The sequence below is a fragment of the Mesoplodon bidens genome (genome assembly GCF_964165515.1).
Source record: "Mesoplodon bidens genome assembly, chromosome: 14".
NCBI classification, from domain to species: domain Eukaryota; kingdom Metazoa; phylum Chordata; class Mammalia; order Artiodactyla; family Ziphiidae; genus Mesoplodon; species Mesoplodon bidens.
The window spans coordinates 35642766-35665280 of NC_138170.1; the positions used below are offsets into that span (position 1 = coordinate 35642766).

General features: G+C 39.3%; 1 protein-coding gene across 3 annotated transcripts in view; it reads right to left on the reverse strand.

Annotated features, from left to right (window-relative positions):
- Positions 1 to 3358, reverse strand: part of UGP2 (UDP-glucose pyrophosphorylase 2) — a 53064-nt gene extending 49706 nt beyond the window's left edge. The window contains exon 1 of one of the 3 annotated variants that reach the window (XM_081253950.1): positions 3290 to 3358. Coding sequence is in view for 1 of the 3 variants with exons in the window: in XM_081253949.1 (XP_081110075.1) it covers positions 2183 to 2201 (19 nt within the window). In the remaining 2 variants the exon portion in view is untranslated. The other 2 variants (XM_081253951.1, XM_081253949.1) reach the window with 2 other exon arrangements.
- Between the last annotated feature and the right edge of the window lie 19157 nt (positions 3359 to 22515).

Below are 22515 nucleotides of genomic sequence, written 5' to 3' on the forward strand. Positions count from 1 at the left end.
CAAGGGTTTAAGACACATTTATATATGAATTTCAGTGCTTACTAGCTGTGAACTTTGGATAAGATACTTAAATTTTCTCACCTGTAAGGTCATGATTAAAATCTACTACCTCTCAGGGCTCTTGTGAAGCTTAAATGAAAACATATGAAAACGGTTTAGAGGCATAATGTTTTGTTCAATCTTTTCCTTATGAAGTGGCACAAGCTAAGTGTCAATGAGTGGAAATATCAATTATTGCTACAGCAAAGATCAAACAATTTGATCTTTACTACCAAAAAAAATTCAAAAGCAAAAATCCCAACGCTTACACTTAAAAACTGATCTGTGGAGACAGCAGAATCATTACCCAATAAAGTTTATCACTGATCAATGCAGCAGAGTTAATTAAACATACAGAGTTTACACTTGAAGTACAAATTTAAACAGTGATAAACAGGAGCAAAATCGTGTTAAAAAATTTTGGAGGGGAGAGGTGTCATCTTTTTGTGCAAAATTGCCAATTTAAAAAGAAAACTACCACTTAGAGCAAATTGCATGGCAATTAAATGCAATGTTGGATTGAATCATGGAAAAGTAGTCTAGGTCTGTAGTTTAGTTAATAGTAAGGTACTTGTGATAATTTCTTAGTTTTGACATATGTGCAACTTTTCCAAAAATCTCAAGATAAAAAGCTGATTTTTTTAAAAAAGTGGATGGCAAGGGAAAGGAACAACATACACAGGTATTGCCACTTTATTTAGAATCTCCTGAAAACAATTAGCCATTAACAAACAGCAAAGGACGAGACATTAGTCAACATGCACCATCTCTGTAGGCTGCGCTAAAGCATAACAAATAGGAACACCTGGAGTTTAATAATATTTTTAACTTTTAAAGAAGTGACTTGTCCACTTTTCTCTAGCATATTATTGCAATACTGGCTTGCTGGTAATTAAATATTGTTGTTACAAAGTCCAGCAAACTTCTGACAGTTACCTCTACTTTCTATTCTTGACTAAGACATTTATTCAACCTGAACAGAAGCATCTCTTACCACATACAAGGCATAACATGAATTTTAAAGTCTAATGACAAGTGACATTTCTGAGCTTAGTGCTAAAGGCAGACGTAAGTGTCCCATCTGTTTTCATAATAATGCAGGCAAATTCTCTTTATTATACAAAACTCAAATTAGAGTTAATAAAGTGATGTAAAACCTACTAGGGCATTTTTATGCGCAGGGCCAAATGATGGCCATTACTGACACAATTTTTTAAAGTACATTACATTTATTGAGAGCCACATTAAGTGGTTGTGAACTTTATACTAGCTTTGTGTTCAGCAAGATGGCCGAAGCTTTCACACTCTGGGGTCTGCAAGAAAAGGGTTACTTTTACCAGAAGGCAAATCCTATGCTACAAATTGATGACAGAGGTTTAAGGTAGCACCAATTTCAATGTGTACACGTTACACACACACATACACACGTTACTGCTTAACTCAGTTGAGAGGCATTCCCTAAACCTTTTTTAACACACATATAGAATTTAGAGAACAATTTTCTAACTTGAAAGAAACCTTAATAATATTTACAGATTTCAAAGAAGGGAAAAAAATAAACACAGCAATGCAGCAAAGTCATTTCTCCTGCTGAAATGACCTCCAGCTTCTACGAGCTATTCCCGGTTTCGCAATAAATGAATCTGAGACTCAGACCACGTACACACAAACGGAGAAGCTGAGAACGCTAAAGCTTCCCCAATAGTCCTGGCTAAAAAAAAAAAAAAAAAAAAAGTCCTGGCTAAACCCACCTGCCTTTCCTCAGCCCTCTCAGTTCCCCTTCCCGTCCGCACCCAGAGTTACCTTGACTTCGACCCGGAAAAGAGAACAGGGATTAATCAGCAGCCAAAGTCCTGTTTTATCATCATTCACAGCCCCTATCCCAGGGAGCCAGAGTGCTACTAACCTGATTTCAGGAAGTCAGAACTAAATGCAACAGAGCACAAGGGTATACATTATACGTATCTGAAACGCCAACCCAGCAGCTCAAGACAGCTCAAATGTCAATTTAACGAAAAGAGTTTCGCAAATTGTATCTCAAATGAACATTTCCACTTCCAAACCACCCACCAACCTCTCGACTGCCAATACCCAAATTCGGTACTGCTAAAGCAACCCTGGACAAAAAAGAAGCGTGTCTTACCTTGTACAAATCTCGACATTTTAAGGATTTATTAAAATACTCTGGCCTATATATATATATTCAAATGCCTAGAGGAGTCACGCTATGGACAGGTCTCTCTTCCACCCCTGCTTTAACAACCGACGAGTTACTTCTCCTCTTCCTATGTTTTGCCACTTAAGGAAGTATTTATTCAAAGCGGCTAAAACTGCCTCAAAAAAAAAAAAAAAAGAAAAAGAAAAAAGAAAACACCCAGGAAAACCTTCCGCACTTCCAAAAGACAGAAACTTGGTGCGACCGAGTCTGCTCGGAACTCCAGGCTACACTGCACCCTTGACACAAATGAGGGCCAGCTGGAGGCTCCCGGAAAAGGTAATATCACATGAACTTAAATTTCATCAATGAAAGAGGCGGATCTAGAGCGGCTACTTCACTGCCCTCCGGAGCTGCACGGCCGCAGGCACAGGCGGGCCGCACCCCCGATTCCCCCTCCCCTCTCTGCCGTCCGGCCTCTGGACAGTTCCCCGGGAAACTCGGGCCAACGGCGGGCCCCGCCCTGCAGGGATCGCGAGGCGGGGGAGGCAGGCAGAGGGGGGCGATTCAACCATTTCTACCGGCCCATCAACGTCCCGGGACTAAGAAGCGCTCGGCGCGCGGGCGGGCGGGGGCCTCCAGACCAACGCCTCCCTGCTGGGAGCGGCAGCAACCCTACCACGGCTTTTTCCCGGGAGAGGCCGAAGGCTATACGCCCCTCCCCCCGCAGCGGACACTGGGGGGCTACCCGTGAGGGGAGAGCCGACTCCGAGGGACAGGAGCCGGGAGGGCCCGCCCCGACCCTCACACATTCTAGTTCCTCCTGGCCGAGCCCCAAATTGGGCTTCCGGGGCCAAAGCGGGTCAGGCAGAGGGGATCTACACGCCTCAGAGAGGGAAACACACTCGCCCAAGGGGGTGGTGGGAAGCCCGCCCAGGCCCCTCCCCAAACCGCCACAGAGACCCACCTTCCTCCTCTTTAGTAGCTGGGAAATTGGGGGCGTTTATGGCGCGCCTGGAAGAAGGCTCGCAGGTTGAGAAAATGTCACCTCTGAGGCAACCTTCTCTCTCCCCCTCTCCCCTCACACATGCACACCTTGAACCCCTCACCAGTGGTCGCAGCCCAGCTTCTGACCTCCTTCGTCCACCGGGCTGCGGGTTCCCGCAACCCAAAGCCCCCACTTTCTCCTAAACACCTCCCCTCCCCCTCCATTTGGAGCCGCCCCCCTCACGGCGGAAATGTCCCCGCTGCGCAGACAGACAGGAGCAGCCGCCAGTCAGGAGCCGAGGCGGATTCAGGGCCTGGCCAATGAGACGCGCTGGGTTGGCAGGGGGCGGGGCGTATGCGGCCCGAGGGAGCCGGATGGAGATGGGATCTGAGACCGAGCGCCGGCCCGAGCCTGAGCCCGGATGCCGCGCGTTGGGGCTGCCCCTCCAGCGGCTGGGCCAGGGATGTTTCACCAGTAGAACTCCCAGCCTTTCACAGATACTTCATCAAGGGAGACAACCTGAAGCACGGGTGGTTATTTTTGTAGTGCTTAAAAATGTTTCCGCTTACCAGAGACTGAAGCTAGATATCTATCGGGCGAGTAGAGCCAGAGCGCCCCGTTCAACTACCCCGAGAGAGCCCAGGCCCTATCTCAGTAGACACAAACTCTACCCACACATCTGGTCTTGGAAGGGTGAAGATGCGTTAAAGAGTAAGAGTAAGCAGTTGGATGTGTGGGACTTAACTAACGGGAGGAGGAATTTAGGGCATCGAAGAAAACGCCAAAAGAAGGCTCTCACACCAGAGCCACCACCCCGGTTCCTATTCCTGTAGAGATTTCCGCAGTGTTAGGCGTTTACTTTTCTGATAAAAGGGGAAATGACTTAAGTTACCCGTCAAGAGGTGCTTTCTTTTTAATAGATTTTTGAAGCCCTCAAGGAAAGAGGATGTTAACGTTTGCAGTGAGTCGGGGACTACAAGAGGGCTAGCGCAGCGCCCGCTAAATCACACCTGATGTTGCCAACCCCACCTACCTGTATGACCCAGTGCGCCTGTCACTGGGTGTATCTCAGACTTTACAATTCATGACTAAGGCGCCTGCATCAGGACAAATGAATTGTCAGCGCTCTGTTTAGGTGCTGGAGGTAAACCATGTCATTCTAGAAGAGTTTGAGGCCTTGGACAACACTAATCAACCAAGGTAAAGTGAGAATTTTTTAATGGCTCATTCTGTAAACAAATTATTTTTTTAGTGCTGCGTAATATTATTGAAGTAACACAGAAAAGGCCAGTGATTCATTTGTCATGCCGGAGAATGATAACCCTTGGTACTATATTTCTTATGTGAAATCCAAAAAGATCACACCCAAAAACCACTCAGCGATAAAACTGATTTCCCCAAAGAAGTGTGTAAAATCCAAATGTCTACATTTTAATAGCAGTATTTGGAGACTGAAGATCTTGATCAGAATCTCCACATTCTTTGTGTACAGTAGAGAAATTGTTCCAGCACTGAATAAGCAGTATTTATCCATACATCAGCGTTAACACCAAAATAAAATACTACCAAAAGATTTGAGCCCCGTAGGGTTTCTTAGCCTACAAATGATAAAGCTGAAGAGCAGTGAAGAGTCTTTAATTATACAAGGTTTAAGAAGGATGATCAGTTATTTCCTACCTCACAAAACATTAAGGGAGAGAAAGTAAGTTTTAATTGCAGCAAGAGTATTTGGTAAAATCTAAGAATGACATCTTGATTTATGAGCGATTATATATTGAGATAGAGTACCAAAGGATGTTGTACATTTGCTGCCTCAAGAAATCTCCAAAAAGTAACTACCTGTCTTCAGTGGTTAGGTCTATATCAATTCAGAGGCTGGCTCTTAGAGAAGTAGCACTCTAGAAGCTATATTCTCAAATATTTCAAATGGTGCCCCATAAAATGGAATTTCTTTACATAGTGGTTTACATTTAAATTCTGAACCCCCAAACATTTTGTAAAAGAACCTCCCACTACCTCAGAGCCACTAGAAACAATCTCACTTGGCAGATCACGTGGGATTAAGGAGGAAAGATCATGGCCGTGGAGAAGTTTCAAGTGTGCTTAAAAGGCTGTTGTCTATTTCTGAAATATATTTATACATTTTAATATCTGAAAAATCACTTTGTGTGTGTGTGTGTGTGTGTGTGTGTGAGAGAGAGAGAGAGAGATCCCTTTTTTTCATAATACACTACAGTGGAATTTTCCTTCAAGGTGCATGAAGTTGATATCTGTATCATTAGAAATTTGTAATGTGGATAGATAGATTTACAGATGAAACCTTTGCAGAAACTTGGCGGGGGTACAGAATCTAAAGGAATATGAAATGGGGGCCTGGGAAGGAATGTGTGTACAGTTATGAGTTGGAATGAGATGGATTGTAAACTAAAAAGAAACCTGAAAGCGAGTTTTTCAGTGGTAGTATCTACATATTACCATCCAAGGATGATATACATTCTGCCTATAATTTTCTCATTCCTTCTTTATACTTCCCAATAGAAACATGAGAAAATTCAGTTTAATTTAACCAGTTCCATGTCCTGGGATGTATAACAACCTTGTCATATCTTTTTCTTTAGATAGGAACATTCTATCAACACAAGGAAACGATGGCTACTGCCCTATTTCTAAGCATCCTTTTTGGTGCCTTTTTAGATTTAATGCTTGGCACAGTGTCTGGTACATAGCAAGCACTCAATAATTATATTCTGAATGACCAGTTTAGTGCCACTAAATCTTTTTAACTTGCAGTGTTGTATCCTGTTCGCTACTCTTTGAGAGCTGTAAATAAGATTAAATTTATAATTTATATTTAGAGGTAAAGAATTTTTAAGTTTCAGTTATTTCCACCTAGAATGTGAACTTGGGCCAAGTATAAGAGTAATAGCAGTAAATGCAACGCCGTGATGACTTTACAGTAAGCTTTGCTGACTACCCACCATGAGCATTATCCAATACAGAATGGTTTAGAAATTACTAAAGTATGAAATAAGTGTACAGATCAGCAATGTGTGTGGTCTTTTAATTTTTTTCTTGTCTATCGTACCCCCTTTTCCCCACACACAAGAAAATAAAGCAGTGCAGTTTTGGAGAACATGTCAGAGACATAAAAATTTCTATGTCATGCACAGTGTTTAGCCAAGAGACCAGGCAACAACTATACACTAAACTGTTGCCCACGCTCAATATTGGCTCCCATCTGTATCCATCTAAATCCTAGACCGCCCACTGAAAGAAGAAAAAGGGGACTACTATTAGTCAGAACTTGCCAGTTACTGACTAGACCTAAAAATAGGGCATTTTATTTGAGTCAAAAGGTAACCAAACAGGGTTAACTGGAAAAAGATATCAAGTAATACCTGTGAGACAGACTACTAATGAATGAGTAGTCTAAAAAATGAATGATGTTTCCAAATACTTGAGAAAGAGAAAGACTTCATTCTTTCGTGTTGCCAACACCCTGTTGTTAATGAATCAGGAAGTTTTCCGAAACAAGTTGTGAATTTCAATTATTTCAATTATATCCTTCCATTTATTCACAGTATGATTTTTTAAAATTACATTTGAAGGTTATTTAAGTTTATATCAAAACAGTAGCAATTATTTCAAATAAGGTGTTTTAAAAAACAGGGTTGGGGCTTCCCTGGTGGCGCAGTGGTTGGGGGTCCGCCTGCCGATGCGGGGGACGCGGGTTCGTGCCCCGGTCCGGGAGGATCCCACGTGCTGCGGAGCGGCTGGGCCCGTGAGCCATGGCCGCTGAGCCTGCGGGTTCGGAGCCTGTGCTCCGCAACGGGAGAGGCCACAGCAGTGAGAGGCCCGCGTACCGCAAAAAAATAAATAAATAAATATAAATAAATAATAAATAAATAAATAAAAAACAGGGTTGTCTCACATTACAGATAATTATCTAATGAGTTGATAAACCAATCTTCTGAGTAGTCTTAAAAGTCATTAGGCTCACAAAAATGCGGTTTAACCACATTTGTTATCTTTTTCATGCTTATCAATAATTTCCCTCTGGGTTCTCCTTTGAAAGTTGCATAGAAGGCAGGTCTTTACTATGTTGTCTCCTGTTACTCTTGTTCTGCACTTGCCCAGAGGAGAATGTTGGTCACAAATGGTGATGCCCATAAATTGTTGTATGTCAGTCATGTGCCAAACTGCATCTACAGACCCCCCCTTGATTATAGAGGCAGAGTGAGTAGGCCTAGGAATAACCATAAAGAAACAGTCTGTATTCCCTCAGAGTTGCTAATAAACATAGATCGTTATGTAATCATAATTTGGAAAAACAAAAAATACTCACTATGAAATAATACATCTCTTGCTAAACTCACAAGATAGAATAAATATTATACTGCTTTTCTAAGGTGACATATGCATAGATGATGAAGTTACTTATTCTTAGTGACTTTGAAATCCTCATAGAGAAGAGCTGTTAAATAGAAAAGTATTCAGTTTAATCCTTTTTTTTCTTCCTCTTTCAACCATATTAAAGATTCCCTATTGTGCATTCCATCAAACATCTTTTGATGGTTTTCCAAACATCTCTGCTTGGGTCTAGCTTGTTAAATTTCCTGCCAGTGCCACCACTGGGAAGGAAGGAATAAAGAACTTCTGTTCCCTAACTTAGTCTCAGGAAATTTATTTTAAGCATTTCATACCCACCACCCTAACTAAATATTAGAGAGAAGATGCTCAAGATTATTCTTTGGATGAAGCCTAAATAACTGGGTAATTATAGGTCATTAAAATGGGTAATATGATAAGCAAATAAAAAATAACAGTTTTTTTCCTCCTTAGAATGAAAAAGAGGAATGTCATATTAGAGAAAAGACCAAAGGAAAAAAATGTGGTATGTTGCTGTTAAGTTCTGATACCCTTTTTAATTGAACTTTAAAAAAAATTTCAATAATGATGCATATCTTTAAAAAAAATCTAGCAAATACCAAAATGCCCATAATGAATAATAGTTCTCTCCTGTTCTGCCCCTCTTTATTCCATCCCTGTACCCCAGAGGCAACCATTTTTCTTCTGACAGTTACCTCAGTTATACCTGATTGTTATTTCTAAATGCTTATTTTGCTATTTCTTTGGTTTCTGGATTTTAGGCATTGTATGTTTTGACTTCCTGTTACAATAAATATGGACTTAGCTCACTTACACCACCGGCATTCTTTCCTCCATTGTATTAGTTTCCTAAACTTTGTAGAGCTATATTTCCCAACCTTTTCCTCATCATGACACAGAGAAAAAAAGATAATATTTGTATGGCATCCTGGGGTAACCTGGAGGGAATTTGTAGACCTCTATATTGGACTTGGTGAAAAATTAGCTGCTTTTTAAATACATATAAAGTAATGAAAATAAAATTAAATGCAAAGTAATATGGGAAATATTAAACATTGAATTTGTATAAAACTCTGAGATGATGGGGCTTCCCTGGTGGCGCAGTGGTTGTGAGTCCACCTGCCGATGCAGGGGACATGGGTTCGTGCCCCGGTCCGGGAGGATCCCACATGCTGCGGAGCAGCTGGGCCCGTGAGCCATGGCCGCTGAGCCTGTGCGTCCGGAGCCTGTGCTCCGCAACGGGAGAGGCCACAGCAGTGAGAGGCAAAAAAAAAAAAAAAAACTCTGAGATGAAATCTTTTCAAATTTTTGAGTCAGAAATTTGAACTTGCCTGCATGAACATATTATTTTAAAATCAGATTTTATGCTTGAAATAGCTATACATAGTTTCTGATCAAGACTATCAACTGATAATCTCTTCAGATTCTTGATAGTCACTGTGGTAGGCTGGATAATGCCCCCCAACGATATCCAGTTCTTAATCTCCAGGACCAGTGAGTGTTATCCTGTATGGTATAACAGGATAACTTCAAAAATATTACTAAATAAGGATTTTCAAGTAGAGAGATTATCCTAGTTTATATGGGTAGCCCTAAATGTAATCACAGGTGTCCTTAATTAAATGTAGACAGAGATTTGAAAACAGAGAAGAAAAAAGCATGTGATGACGGAAGCAGAGGGAGAAAAGGTGATGATTCAAATCCATGAGCCAAGGAATGAAGAGCCACCAGAAGCTGGAAAAGGTAAGGAAATGGTTGTCCCTTAGAGCCTCCAAAGGCTGTGTGGCTCCACTAACATCTTGATTTCAGCCCAGAGAAATCCATCTGGACTTCCAGAACTGTAAGAGAATAGATATATGTTGTTATAAACCACCCAGTTTGTGGTAATTTGTTTCAGTAGCCATAGGAAACTAATAGAGTCACCATTCATGGGGAACATTGCACAAATAGGTGATAAAAATTATTTTAAACTCTTTCTTTTGCAACCATTCAAAAATGTATAATGGTTGATATTCTATTCAAAGAATCTAACAGCTCTTTTTATTGACAAACACAGTGATGAAACATGACATGATAAGGCAAATGGATTTTGAATCCAGCTGAACTTTTTTCTACCAAGTATTTTAAAATAATGATGAAGCTTTAATTTGTAAAACACATGTGCATTGTTGGATCAATCAGACCAAAACTACTTTGGATGACATTAAAAGAGCACACCAGCTGTAAACAATCAGAAGTATCTGATGTCTGTGAAGTCAGAGTTTCAGAGCCACCAGAGCTGCACCATCCAGGAGCTCCATGCTGGCTGCAGTGTGCTGAGCACAGCCAAGGATGTATTCTACCATCTGGACATCTACTTCAGCAGCCAACTGCCGAGCATACTACTATGCTTGGATAAGAGGCCTGTGGAACTACTGGACGCCTGTGGAACTACTGGACGTTATTCATCATCCATTCCACCTGTAGAGACTGTTCATCTTGGGCCGTCCTCTGATAAAGCCTGCAAGAAGCTGGAGGCAACCAGCGGAGGGAGTCCCAGCTGCCTGCCCCAGGCCTGAAAGGCTTAATATCATGCTTCACAGCTGTAAGCCATTCGAAGCATAGAATTAGAAAATCCTGGTCTATATTACCACCCCACCACTGCTGGGAAGCACACCAAGAAAATGAGAATTTGGAGCAGAGAGCAGTGCTGGGAGGAAGAGAGAGGCTATTCTCAATTATCAATGACTTTTGAAAAGAATTTTACAGAGAAAACGTTAGAGGTTGACAAACCTACTGAAGTTCTGGCTTTGCATGGATCTGTTCAGTAACAAATTAAAAACTAAGATTATTCAAATAATAGAAATAAGTTTATTGAAGACTACTGTCTGAATTTTGAGCATCACAGACAGATTCAGAGACTTTAAGTTGTTTGATATGTAAGCCTTTCTTACACAGACCAGCATGGGATGGAGACCGGATAAAGGCACAAATGCAGTAACAGGATAAGGAAAGAAAGAAGGATCCAGATAGACCAAAACTTTCCTTAAACCATGTTAAATTGAGGGTTTTACCATTTTCCTAGTGAGAAGGAATAAAACAATACTAATTATTTGAAATTTTTGTGTGTGTGTGTGTGTGCATATATATGTATATGTACACGTATATACATATATATGTGGGTATACATTACATATGTCCATGTTTATTTATAATTTATATCCTTTCTTATTCCAAAAAGAATTTGAGGCCAAGACATGTATATTCTTGATTAAGTTCATTGCTTAGTAAATTGCATAATGTATAATTCATTCTTTAGTGGAAATTCAGTTTCGTCATTCTCATCTAATCCTTTTTGTTGTCTGTAGATAGTCATGTTAAAGAACCAATTTAGGTGTTATTTTTTATTTATTTATTTATTTATATATTTTTAATGTTTAGTCTTATTTATTTTAACATCTTTATTGGAGTATAATTGCTTTACAATGGTGTGTTAGTTTCTGCTTTATAACGAAGTGAATCAGCTATACATATACATATGTCCACATATCTCCTCCCTCTTGTGTCTCCCTCCCACCCTCCCTACCCAACCCCTCTAGGTGGTCACAGAGCACCGAGCTGATCTCCCTATGCTATGTGGCTGCTTCCCACTAGCTATCTGTTTTGCATTTGGTAGTGTATATATGTCCATAGGCTTTTTTTTTTTTTTTTTTTTTTTTTTTTTTGCGTTACGCGGGCCCCTCACTGTTGTGGCACCTCCCGCTGCGGAGCACAGGCTCCGGACGCGCAGGCTCAGCGTCCATGGCTCACGGGCCCAGCTGCTCCGCGGTATGTGGGATCTTCCCAGACCAGGGCATGAACCTGTATCCCCTGCATCGGCAGGCAGACTCTCAAGCACTGCACCACCAGGGAAGCCCCATAGGCATTATTTTTTATATGGATTTTTCTCAATATAGTAAACCCAAATGATAACAGTCTAGATTCTAGGGTCCAGAGAGATTTAGGAAGTAAGCAGAATTCCTGTTGTATAGGTAGGTATACTAGATTAGGTATGTTATACATTACAGTTGAGCCTTGAACAACATGGTGGTGGCGGGGGAAGGGACGCTCACCCCACCTGCACAGTGGAAAATCTGACTACTGCTGTTTCTCCCCCAAAAACAAAGGAGCAGGAAGCTGAAACAATTTAGATAGAATCAGGACTGAAACCCTAGTTCTTAAGATTCTACCTATTGTGATCTCTAATTGAACACAAACTCTCCCCACACTTAAAGATCTGTAGAATGAAAATAAAGGTACTATATTTATTGAAAAAAATCTGTACAAATGGGCCCCTCCAATTCAAACCCCTGTTCAAGGATCAACTGTACATCATCAGTCTCTAAAGCTGTAAATACTGAAGTCCCTTCAGAAGAATCCCTACAAAATATGTACCATCATCCAAGCGTTTTTCTGTTTGTTTTAATTTCTTGGTGTTTTTTTTCTGTTTCAGATTCTCATAACAGTATTGGTTTGTAGGGAGGCAGAAGAGTATATTGGAAAAAGCAGACTTTAGAAAACAGCCTTTTTTTTTATTTTGAGTTCTGCCACTTAGAACCTGAAAACCCTAGATAAATTACTTGGTTAACTTATGAGCCTTAGTTTCCTCACTTAAAGATGAGAATAACAGCTAATATCCTGTCTTGCCTCCTACAGAGTTATCATAAAGATCATCTCACTCAGTGTTGGCAGGGTATGAATGATGATGATGATTTCAGCTGATGGTTTCCTGTATTGCCTTGCCATAACATTAATCTTGTTAGTATTATTACTTGACTGTAATTACTTATTAAACATCTATTTTTGCTCCACAGACTGCAAGCTCTTTGAGGGCAAGGACTGTGTCTATCTTGCATCCCCAGAGCATATCACAGTGTTTGGCACATAATAGGCAATCAAAAGAAACTAGTTGAATTAATTATCAAGTGAGATATTTATGAATGAACTTTAAAAGCTGTAGAGTGCTATATTGGTCTATATTAGAGTTTTCCCATATATTTCTTCAGGAAACATGTTTGGGATGGCAAATAGTCGACTAATAAATTTACTTTTAGAACACTAAAGGAGGCATTTCAAAACAAGTTTGTTGTGATAGAGTGTTTGCAAAGATGGCCACAATTCTTTCCACCCCTGTGCCCTGATCCTTTGCAACGTCATTTTGTCACACCTCCCATTAAGAGGTGAGTCTTTTCCCCCCACACCTTAAATCTGGGTTGCTCTGGTGACTTCCTTTGATTGATAGAATGTGGCAGAAGTGTTGTTGTGTGATGTCCAAGACTTAGCCTTAAGAAGCTTTTCAGCCTTTAGTCTCCCCTGTTGGAATGCTGCCCTGAGACCACCATATGAAGAAGCCTCTTCTAACTTACTAGAAAATGACAGCCCACCTGAAGTAGAAACAAATTTTTCCAGTTGAGATCCCCTAGACCACCAGCATTAACTGCCAGACATGCGTTGGAGCCCAATGAGTCAAACTGGCCATATGAGTGACCCAGATAAGACCAGTAGAAGAATTGCCCAGCTAAGCTATATCCAATACATGTATTGTTATACAGTACAATATAACTGATATACCCATAAATGTAGTGTCAAGGAAAAATCAAACCATGCTCATTTACTCTTTGTTTAGCCCCAGAACTGCCCTTAATCTTTTCACACTGGGACTGTGTTTTTCAGGCCACTCATTTGTCACCTCTAAACTCTATTCTACAAATCCTGAGAAGAGATTTCCTTTGATCACTTTTCTTTTTTTTTTTTTAACATCTTTATTGGAGTATAATTGCTTTACAATGGTGTGTTAGTTTCTGCTTTATAACAAAGTGAATCAGTTATACATATACATATGTTCCCATATCTCTTCCCTCTTGCGTCTCCCTCCCTCCCACCCTCCCTATCCCACCCGCCTAGGTGGTCACAGAGCACCGAGCTGATCTCCCTGTGCCATGCGGCTGCTTCCCACTAGCTATCTATTTTATGTTTGGTAGTGTATATATGTCCATGCCACTCTCTCACTTTGTCACAGCTTACCCTTCCTCCTCCCCATATCCTCAAGTCCATTCTCTAGTAGGTCTGTGTCTTTATTCCTGTCTTACCCCTAGGTTCTTCATGACCCTTTTTTTTTCCCCCTTAGATTCCATATATATGTGTTAGCATATGGTATTTGTTTTTCTCTTTCTGACTTACTTCACTCTGTATGACAGACTCTAGGTCCATCCACCTCACTACAAATAACTCAATTTCATTTGTTTTTATGGCTGAGTAATATTCCATTATATATATGTGCCACATCTTCTTTATCCATTCATCCAATGATGGACACTTAGGTTGTTTCCATCTCCTGGCTATTGTAAATAGAGCTGCAATGAACATTTTGGTACATGACTCTTTTTGAATTATGGTTTTCTCAGGATATATGCCTAGTAGTGGGATTGCTGGGTCGAATGGTAGTTCTATTTGTAGTTTTTTAAGGAACCTCCATACTGTTTTCCATAGTGGTTGTATCAATTTACATTCCCACCAGCAGTGCAAGAGTGTTCCCTTTTCTCCACACCCTCTCCAGCATTTATTGTTTCTAGATTTTTTGATGATGGCCATTCTGACTGGTGTGAGATGATATCTCATTGTAGTTTTGATTTGCATTTCTCTAATGATTAATGATGTTGAACATTCTTTCATGTGTTTGTTGGCAATCTGTATATCTTCTTTGGAGAAATGTCTATTTAGGTCTTCTGCCCATTTTTGGATTGGGTTGTTTGTTTTTTTGTTATTGAGCTGCATGAGCTGCTTATAAATTTTGGAGATTAATCCTTTGTCAGTTGCTTCATTTGCAAATATTTTCTCCCATTCTGAGAGTTGTCTTTTGGTCTTGTTTATGGTTTCCTTTGCTGTGCAAAAGCTTTGAAGTTTCATTAGGTCCCATTTGTTTATTTTTGTTTTTATTTGCATTTCTCTAGGAGGTGGGTCAAAAAGGATCTTGATGTGATTTATGTCATAGAGTGTTCTGCCTATGTTTTCCTCTAAGAGTTTGATAGTTTCTGGCCTTACATTTAGATCTTTAATCCATTTTGAGCTTATTTTTGTGTATGGTGTTAGGGAGTGTTCTAATCTCATACTTCTACATGTCCCTGTCCAGTTTTCCCAGCACCACTTATTGAAGAGGCTGTCTTTTCTCCACTGTATATTCTTGCCTCCTTTTTCAAAGATAAGGTGACCATATGTACGTGGGTTTATCTCTGGGCTTTCTATCCTGTTCCATTTATCTATATTTCTGTTTTTGTGCCAGTACCATACTGTCTTGATTACTGTAGCTTTGTAGTATAGTCTGAAGTCAGGGAGCCTGATTCCTCCAGCTCCATTTTTCATTCTCAAGATTGCTTTGGCTATTCGGGGTTTTTTGTGTTTCCATACAAATTGTGAAATTTTTTGTTCTAGTCACTTTTCTTGTTAAATCAGTGTCCCTACACTTAGAGATCTGCCTTACAGCTAGAGCTTTTGAGATTCTTTAAGTGGAAAATGATAGGTTTGGGTTTTAAAATATATTTTTAAACATAATTTTAAATATATTGCTTTGAAGATTCATGGTGTATATAAGGGTATTTCTTGCAGTGTTTTAGTAGTAAAAATGAAGATACAATTCAAATGGACTAATAGAAGAGTAGTTAAATTATAATAGATATGTTTAAAATCAATATAAAAGGATACTGTCAGTCATTAAAAGATGTGGTGGTTGTACTGATATATATATTGACATGAAAAAAATTCCTTTTATCTTAAGTGAGGGAAAAAAATCCAATTTCATATCCCAATTAAATCTCATTTCCCCTGCACCCATTATTTTTGCTCGGTCTTTACTTGAGACTCCAGGAATCTGCAGTGGAGGGGGAGGTATGGTCTGCATTTTCATTGATCTTTCCTCTCCTTCTGGTGGTAGTTCCCCAGGAGTTGGGAGACTGGAGGAAAAATGGGGAAGAGTGATAAATATCTCTTTAGTTCACTGGGTTTGCAGTTATAGTTCTTTGTTGGTTTTTACTGCTTTACTTCTATATGGCAGAGATGCAAATGCCAGCTTTCTAATGTGGCATTTATATGATTTGTGGGGACAGGAGGGTGCTTGCAAAGCCTTCCAGCCATGCAGTTCCCCGACCTGGGAGATCTGGTGCAAACTTGACTTCTTTCACCCTACCTCAGCTCTTACAACTGGAAATACAACCCACAGACTCTTGCTACCAAGGATCCCCTTACCCAAAGATTGCTCACTTAGATGCAACTTTAGCAAAATGACTTAAACCCTGCTACCTTCCAAGGAGTCTATTGGCTAATGAGAATATCCTACTTCCTTGCCACACCAAATAGTCCGATAACACACTTCTCCTCTGCTTCCTACTTTCCACCCTGCCATCTCTTTCATTTCTCCTTTCTCCACTTAAAGTAGTACTGGGCAGATCAACAAGAAGGCTACCTAAAAAATATCCAACAGTTGAGGTTGAGGTTCCCTTCTTATGAGAAGTGATTTTCGGTCTTCATACCTCACCTAGTTTGGGAGGTAGGAAACCCACTTCCCTACTCCCCATGGAAAAGGTGCTGTACTCTGGCCTACAATGATGCTAACAATTTCTGTTTTCAGCATCCTTCCTCAATCTTCTAGTTATAGACACTGGCAATAGGTGGGGAAGGGCTGGGGTTGGAAGTGGCAAAGCTCCAATTATTGAAGCTTTCTCTTTGAAATGAAAGATACTTAACACCTCTTTGTGCTCAGCTTGACATATCACCAACTCCTGAGAAATGCCATAAATCCCACTCAAATCCTATGATGTTTGAAAAAAAGGTTTCAGGAAACAGAAAAATTCAAGGGGTGGAAATAATTAAATAGTAAAATAAAGTGTGAATGAAAATTAGTTTTCAGATGAAATGTGTTTATGAAAAACAGAACTGGATGACTTAAACCATTTTATTTTTCACATTCATAGAAATTTCAGAGCCCAGTTTCATTCATTTATTCATTCAACAAATATTCATTGAACACCTACATGAACCAGGCACTAGTAGGCCATGGGTTTATGGTAGTGAAGTTGATAGAGAAGTTCCTGACCTAAGTAGGGGTGACAAACTATAAACAAGTAAATAAAATAACAATTAGTTAAATATTGCGGGTTGAATGAAAAGCTATGAAGGAAATAAACAGAGTGCTATGATCCAGAATACGAGGGAGCATTAATATAGTAAGGTGGTCAAGAAAAGCCCTCTGAGAGGTGGCACTTACACTACTGCCTGTGGGGGCTAATCCAACCCACATGGTGCTCTCCAGAAGGGTACCTTTTCCTAATTCACTTAGAAGCCATGTGTGGGTTAACATGGAGGCTCTGAACATTTAAGCCAAAACCTGAAGGATAAAAAGGAGTCAGCCATATAAAGACCTGAGGAGAAATACGCCAGATAGATAGAATAGCAATTATAGAGGCTCTGAGATACAAAGAGCACTGTGTGTTCTAGGAGATGACAGGAAGCTGGAGGGAGGAAATAAGTGAGTGAAGAGTGGCAAGAGGCAAGAGGTGAGTCTGTAGAATTAGGAAGGAATTGGACCTGCAGGGCTGGCTGTATAGGTTTTGGATTTTATCCTATCCTTCATTTAAAGCAGGGAACTGACAGGATCTGATTTACATTTTTTATAGACTATAGTGCTATATTTTGAAGGTAGAAATAACAGGAATTGGTGATGAACTGGATGAAGGGAGAATCAGATGAGGAGGGAGGAGTCATGAGGAGTGAATTAAAAGGGAAGAGTCAAGGGTGGCAGTTCATCATATCACCAGTCACTGAGATGGTCAAGGCTGAGGGAATCCAGATTTAGAGAGAAAAATTCATTTTGGTCATGTTCAGCTTGAAATACCTAGGAGACATACAAGAGGATGTTAAGCAGATGTTTAAAGATGTGAATCTGGAGCTCAAGAAGAAGTCTAGCCTACCAATATAAATTTAGGAATTGTCAACAGATAGTTTTTAAAGCACGAGGACTGATATAGGGAGAAGGCATAGAGAATAAAAAAGAGGATACAGGAACTCCAACATTTAGAGGTCACATAGAAAAAGGAAAAACATGTGAAGGAGAATGAGGAAGAGTAGCCAGTTATTTAAGAAAACCAGCATAGTTTGTGGTATAGAGCCCAGGGAAGAGAGTATCAGAAATGGCCAGTTATGAGAGTTTAATTAAACAGCACAGAAGAGACAGAGTCAGCCAAATAGAAGTTATCAATTACCTTTACAGGAGTGATAGGGAGGTTGAAACAGATTGAAGTTTGCAATTTATCTTAGCAACACTGATTATAAGAAGGCAGTAGAACTTCACAGTTCTGAGAGAAAATTAATTCTGAACCTAGAATTCTATAGACAGACAAAGCATTCAAGGATGAGAGCAAATTAGGGAATTTTTCACTTTTTTTGACTTATGTACCTTTTCAGGAAAAAAAAAAAAAAGCTTAAGTAAATGTTCTAGTAAAATGAAAAGAGAACTCAAGAAGGAAACATGGAAAGCCAGTAATAGAATCTGCTCTAGGAATGCAATAAAAAGGTATTTCAGCACAAATATTTAGACATTCAAGGTGATCAATAGTAATAATAACGGAAAGTTACAAGGATATCAGAAGAACATCTTTAAGAAAAAAGTAGATTCATTTTTATGAAATAGCATGATTAAAAACCTTAATAGGGGCTTCCCTGGTGGCACAGTGGTTGAGAGTCCACCTGCCGATGCAGGGGACACGGGTTTGTGCCCCGGTCCGGGAAGATCCCACATGCCGCAGAGCGGCTGGGCCCATGAGCCATGGCCGCTGAGCCTGCGCATCTGTAGCCTGTGCTCCGCAACGGGAGAGGCCACAACAGTGAGAGGCCCACGTACCGCAAAAAAAAAAAAAGCAAACAGAAAAAAAAACCTTAATAATCTTAATTGTAGGGTGACATATGCTTCTCCTGTCATCAACCAAGAAAAGACAATTAGAATCTTTAGTAAAGGCAAAAAAATTGTATAACCCATGGTCCAAAGATGAAACAAATATGTGTCATTATTATGAGTAATCAATGGACATATGAAAAAAGAGAATCCATTTGACATTGACACCTAGAACATGTTCCTTCAAAAAGCATAGATTTAGTAACATGGTTTACATTTCTCTTTTACAAGTTCATTTATACTATTCAGCAGTGAATAAGACTTACTAAATTGTAATACTGAAAAAAATCACTTTTCAAAATAAATTTAAAGACAAAATGCAAAAGTCAATTATTCTAACAGAGTAAATATTATAAGTATTGACTGTGTAAAAGTACTGGTACAGCTAATGAAATTGGGAAATGGAGGGAAGTGAAAGGATGCAAATGTATTAACCTTACATAATGGAGGAGTCAAGAGACATTTTCTAAAGTGTGGATGGACACTTTCTAATGGTAGATCAAGAAATAGAGGTTTAAGTATATTTAAAGCAATTAAGTAACAAGTAGAACTTCATGTATTATAATAAAAATTGCATAGAAGAGACTAGGGGAAGAAAAATGGAGGCTAATGTAATTAAGCCAAATTCTTATTGTTCTTTTTCAAAGTGTGGAGGCAATTTTAAAAATGTCAGGAGTTGAACCAAAATGTGGCAGTATGTGTGTATTATTTTCAAGTATGTAGGTAACTATCAGAAGTACTAAAAACAATTTGATGTAGCTACCTTTAGGGCAGTGTTTTTCAAACTGTGAGACTGAAATCAAGTTAGTGGGTTACAATCTACATTAGAAGGGATAAGATGAAGAAAAAGTATGATGAAGTAAAATTGGTGAAACTTTTATCAGATGTGTGTGTGTGTGTGTGTGTGTAAAATGTATTTCCTACTTGGGTCCTGGTCAAAAAAGTGCTCTAGGAAGTAGAACTAGGTTGTGGACGATAGTTGGGCTGTATTTTTCTCTTTTATTTTTCTGCTCATCTGTTTGAATTTTTAACTTATGCATGTATTATTTTTATCATAATAATTTAAAATATGTATCTGTTTTTTAATACCTTAAAAATACAAATTTATAAGCTTCCATACCATAATGTGGCATATTTCCTAACAAAAGCAAATATTAGGCAATTTTTCTTAAGAAACAAAATGACAAGCAATCTTACCATCACTTAGCAAGAAAGGAAAAATTAACAGTAAGTTTTAAAGATTACTCAAGGCTCAAGAGAGGGAAGGCTGGGGCAGGGCCAAGAATTTAAGACTTTAGGAGTCCAGGCAATGGATTAAGTAAGAAGAAGATAAAGCAAGAGAAATCAAACAGTTTAAATATCACTGTCACTATGTAAACCAATGCTAAGAATGATCTTGAATCAACAAATAATTTTACCTTATTGTCTCTGTGTGATGTTTTACCTATCAGTGAACACTGTAATTGCTTGCATTTCTATGGTGACTTTCAACTTAACTCTGTTTGCCCTTACAGCAAATATGAGACAATTCTTGAGTACCTGCTTGCCCAGATCCTCCCTTTTCTAAAAGCTTCTACTCCATTGGGGTGAGACCTCTGTGGCCACGTGCACTTTGTGACCCACCACCTAGCCATACCTACTTTGACCAAGGAGAGACTACTGACCCAGTTTGTAGTGGTCAGACTTTCTCTCCTAGGAATTTAGAATTAGAACTCAGAAATGCTGGTCATTTTGTATTGGTCACTTGGGGAAAAAGGGTATCATTCTGGGGCAGCCATATTTGGCCCATAGATACACAGAAAAGAATTCATCTTCCTAAAAAGGAAAGAATAAAGCACAGAGGAAAGGCTATTAATTCATTAAGTCAACAAATACTTATGAAGAACCTAGTGTTCTAGGTACTATTCTAGGTACTAGGGATACAGCAGTGAATAAAACTGAGTCTGTGCCCTTGTGGGTGTATATTCTTGGGAGAGGGAGGCAGCTGATGAACAAATAAATATTTAAGAAAATGTCAAGTAGTATATAAAAGGTTCTATGAAGAAAGATAAACAGTAAGGGAAGAAAGTTTAACATTGGGGTCAGGGAAGACCTCTCTCAGAAAGTAATTGAGCAGAGACTTGTGCCAGTTGGGGAAGCAAGCCAAAAATATATCTGGAGGAATTGCTTTCTGAGCTGCAGTTCTAGGACTTGCAAAAACTTTTAGTTGGGAACATTCTTGGGACGTTCAAGACATAGTGGCAAGAGGACAGAAAAAAAAAATGTACACCTAGATAAAGATAAGGAGGAGATCTTAAAAACATCCAGAGAGAAAAGATAGACTGCCCAATTATTAAATAAATAGGTTAAAGATGACCTCTGTTTATTGGTTCCTATGTTGTTTACTTATTCACAGCAGGCTAGGACCATTAGATCAAAACCCACCAGCACCAAAGTCAAATGTTTATACATCCAATTGTTTTAATCATAGCCCAAATAAGCAGATTTCTAGCCACTTAGGTACTACCTATTTGACATATCCCACAAAACTGTACCCAAACTCTTCTAGCTATAGATAAGACTAACCTTGTAGCTATAAAAGACCCCAAACTGGGCTGCCCTTCAGAGATCTCTGACCCAGAGATTCACCACCTTACCACTGAGTGACATATCCTAGACATATAGCCCCCTCTCTGATTCCCCTCTCCTTGGGAGTTCCATTGCCCTTTTCCTCTTCTGAGTGGTGGCCCCATGCTGCTGTCTCTGGAAGAATCTCTTGCTGTGAGTGACTTTTCCTTTCATGCAGTTCTGTCCAAGTGCCACCTAATAATCATTATTATGCAATACTGCCATCTCATTGTTCTGTCTTTTCCTTGAGCTCTAGAAATCCTTGAACTCACCACACCAATAGAATAAAATTAGATTGAAATTGACTTCTCAGTTGTAACAATATAAGTCAGAAGACAATGGCATAATATATTCCAAGTAACAAGAGCAAATAAATGTCAGCCTAAAATTTTATACCCAGCTAAACTATAACTTGAGAGACCAAAAATTGAGAATCCCTACTAAAGGATATACTTCATAATTAAATAAATCATAGCATAAGGAAGGAATGAGAGACTGCTTCTCAAAAGAAAACAGTAGCAGTGGGCAATGGGAGCAGGTAAATATATGAGGAAGATCTAAACGGGTATTATTCATATAAAACAATGATAATAATAACGACTCATCAGGGAGTACAAAAATAAGATGAAACCAAAATACTAATGGTAATAACATGAACAATGGGGTAGAGTGAACATAGGAGAACTATTCTAGGCCCTTGTTTTATTCATGATCAAGGTAGATATATTTAGCAATTCCAGACTCTAAATGTTTATATTAAGGATATAACTAACGAATATATGTAGAATGTACTATTCCAAAATACAATAGAGAGTGAGGTAACTAAATTTTATTTAATGCAGTAGATAGCAGCAAGAGAAAAGAACAGATTTTTTAAAGTAAAAAGATGTGTTTTAACTTTTAAAAAGAAAAGTGTGAAATAAAATGATAAGAAATAAATCCAGGGCTTCCCTGGTGGTGCAGTGGTTGAGAGTCCGCCTGCCGATGCAGGGGACACGGGTTTGTGCCCTGGTCCTGGAAGATCCCATATGCCGCAGAGCGGCTAGGCCCGTGAGTCATGGCCACTGAGCCTGCGCATCCGGAGCCTGTGCTCCGCAACGGGAGAGGCCACAACAGTTAGAGGCCTGCGTACCAAAAAAAAAAACAAAAAAAAAAAACAGAAGTAACAAATTCAATGAAGACTAAAAATGGTCCACATCAAAAGAAAAAAATCTTTAAAATATATATATTGTGAAATATAATCACACTTTTGGCTAGAAAGACGATATTGTAAAGAAGACACGTCTTTCAAAATTGATCTATCCAAATTAATTTCGATTGAAATCTTAGATGGATTTCTTTAAATTGCCAAGCTTGACAGAATTTATATGGAAAATCCAA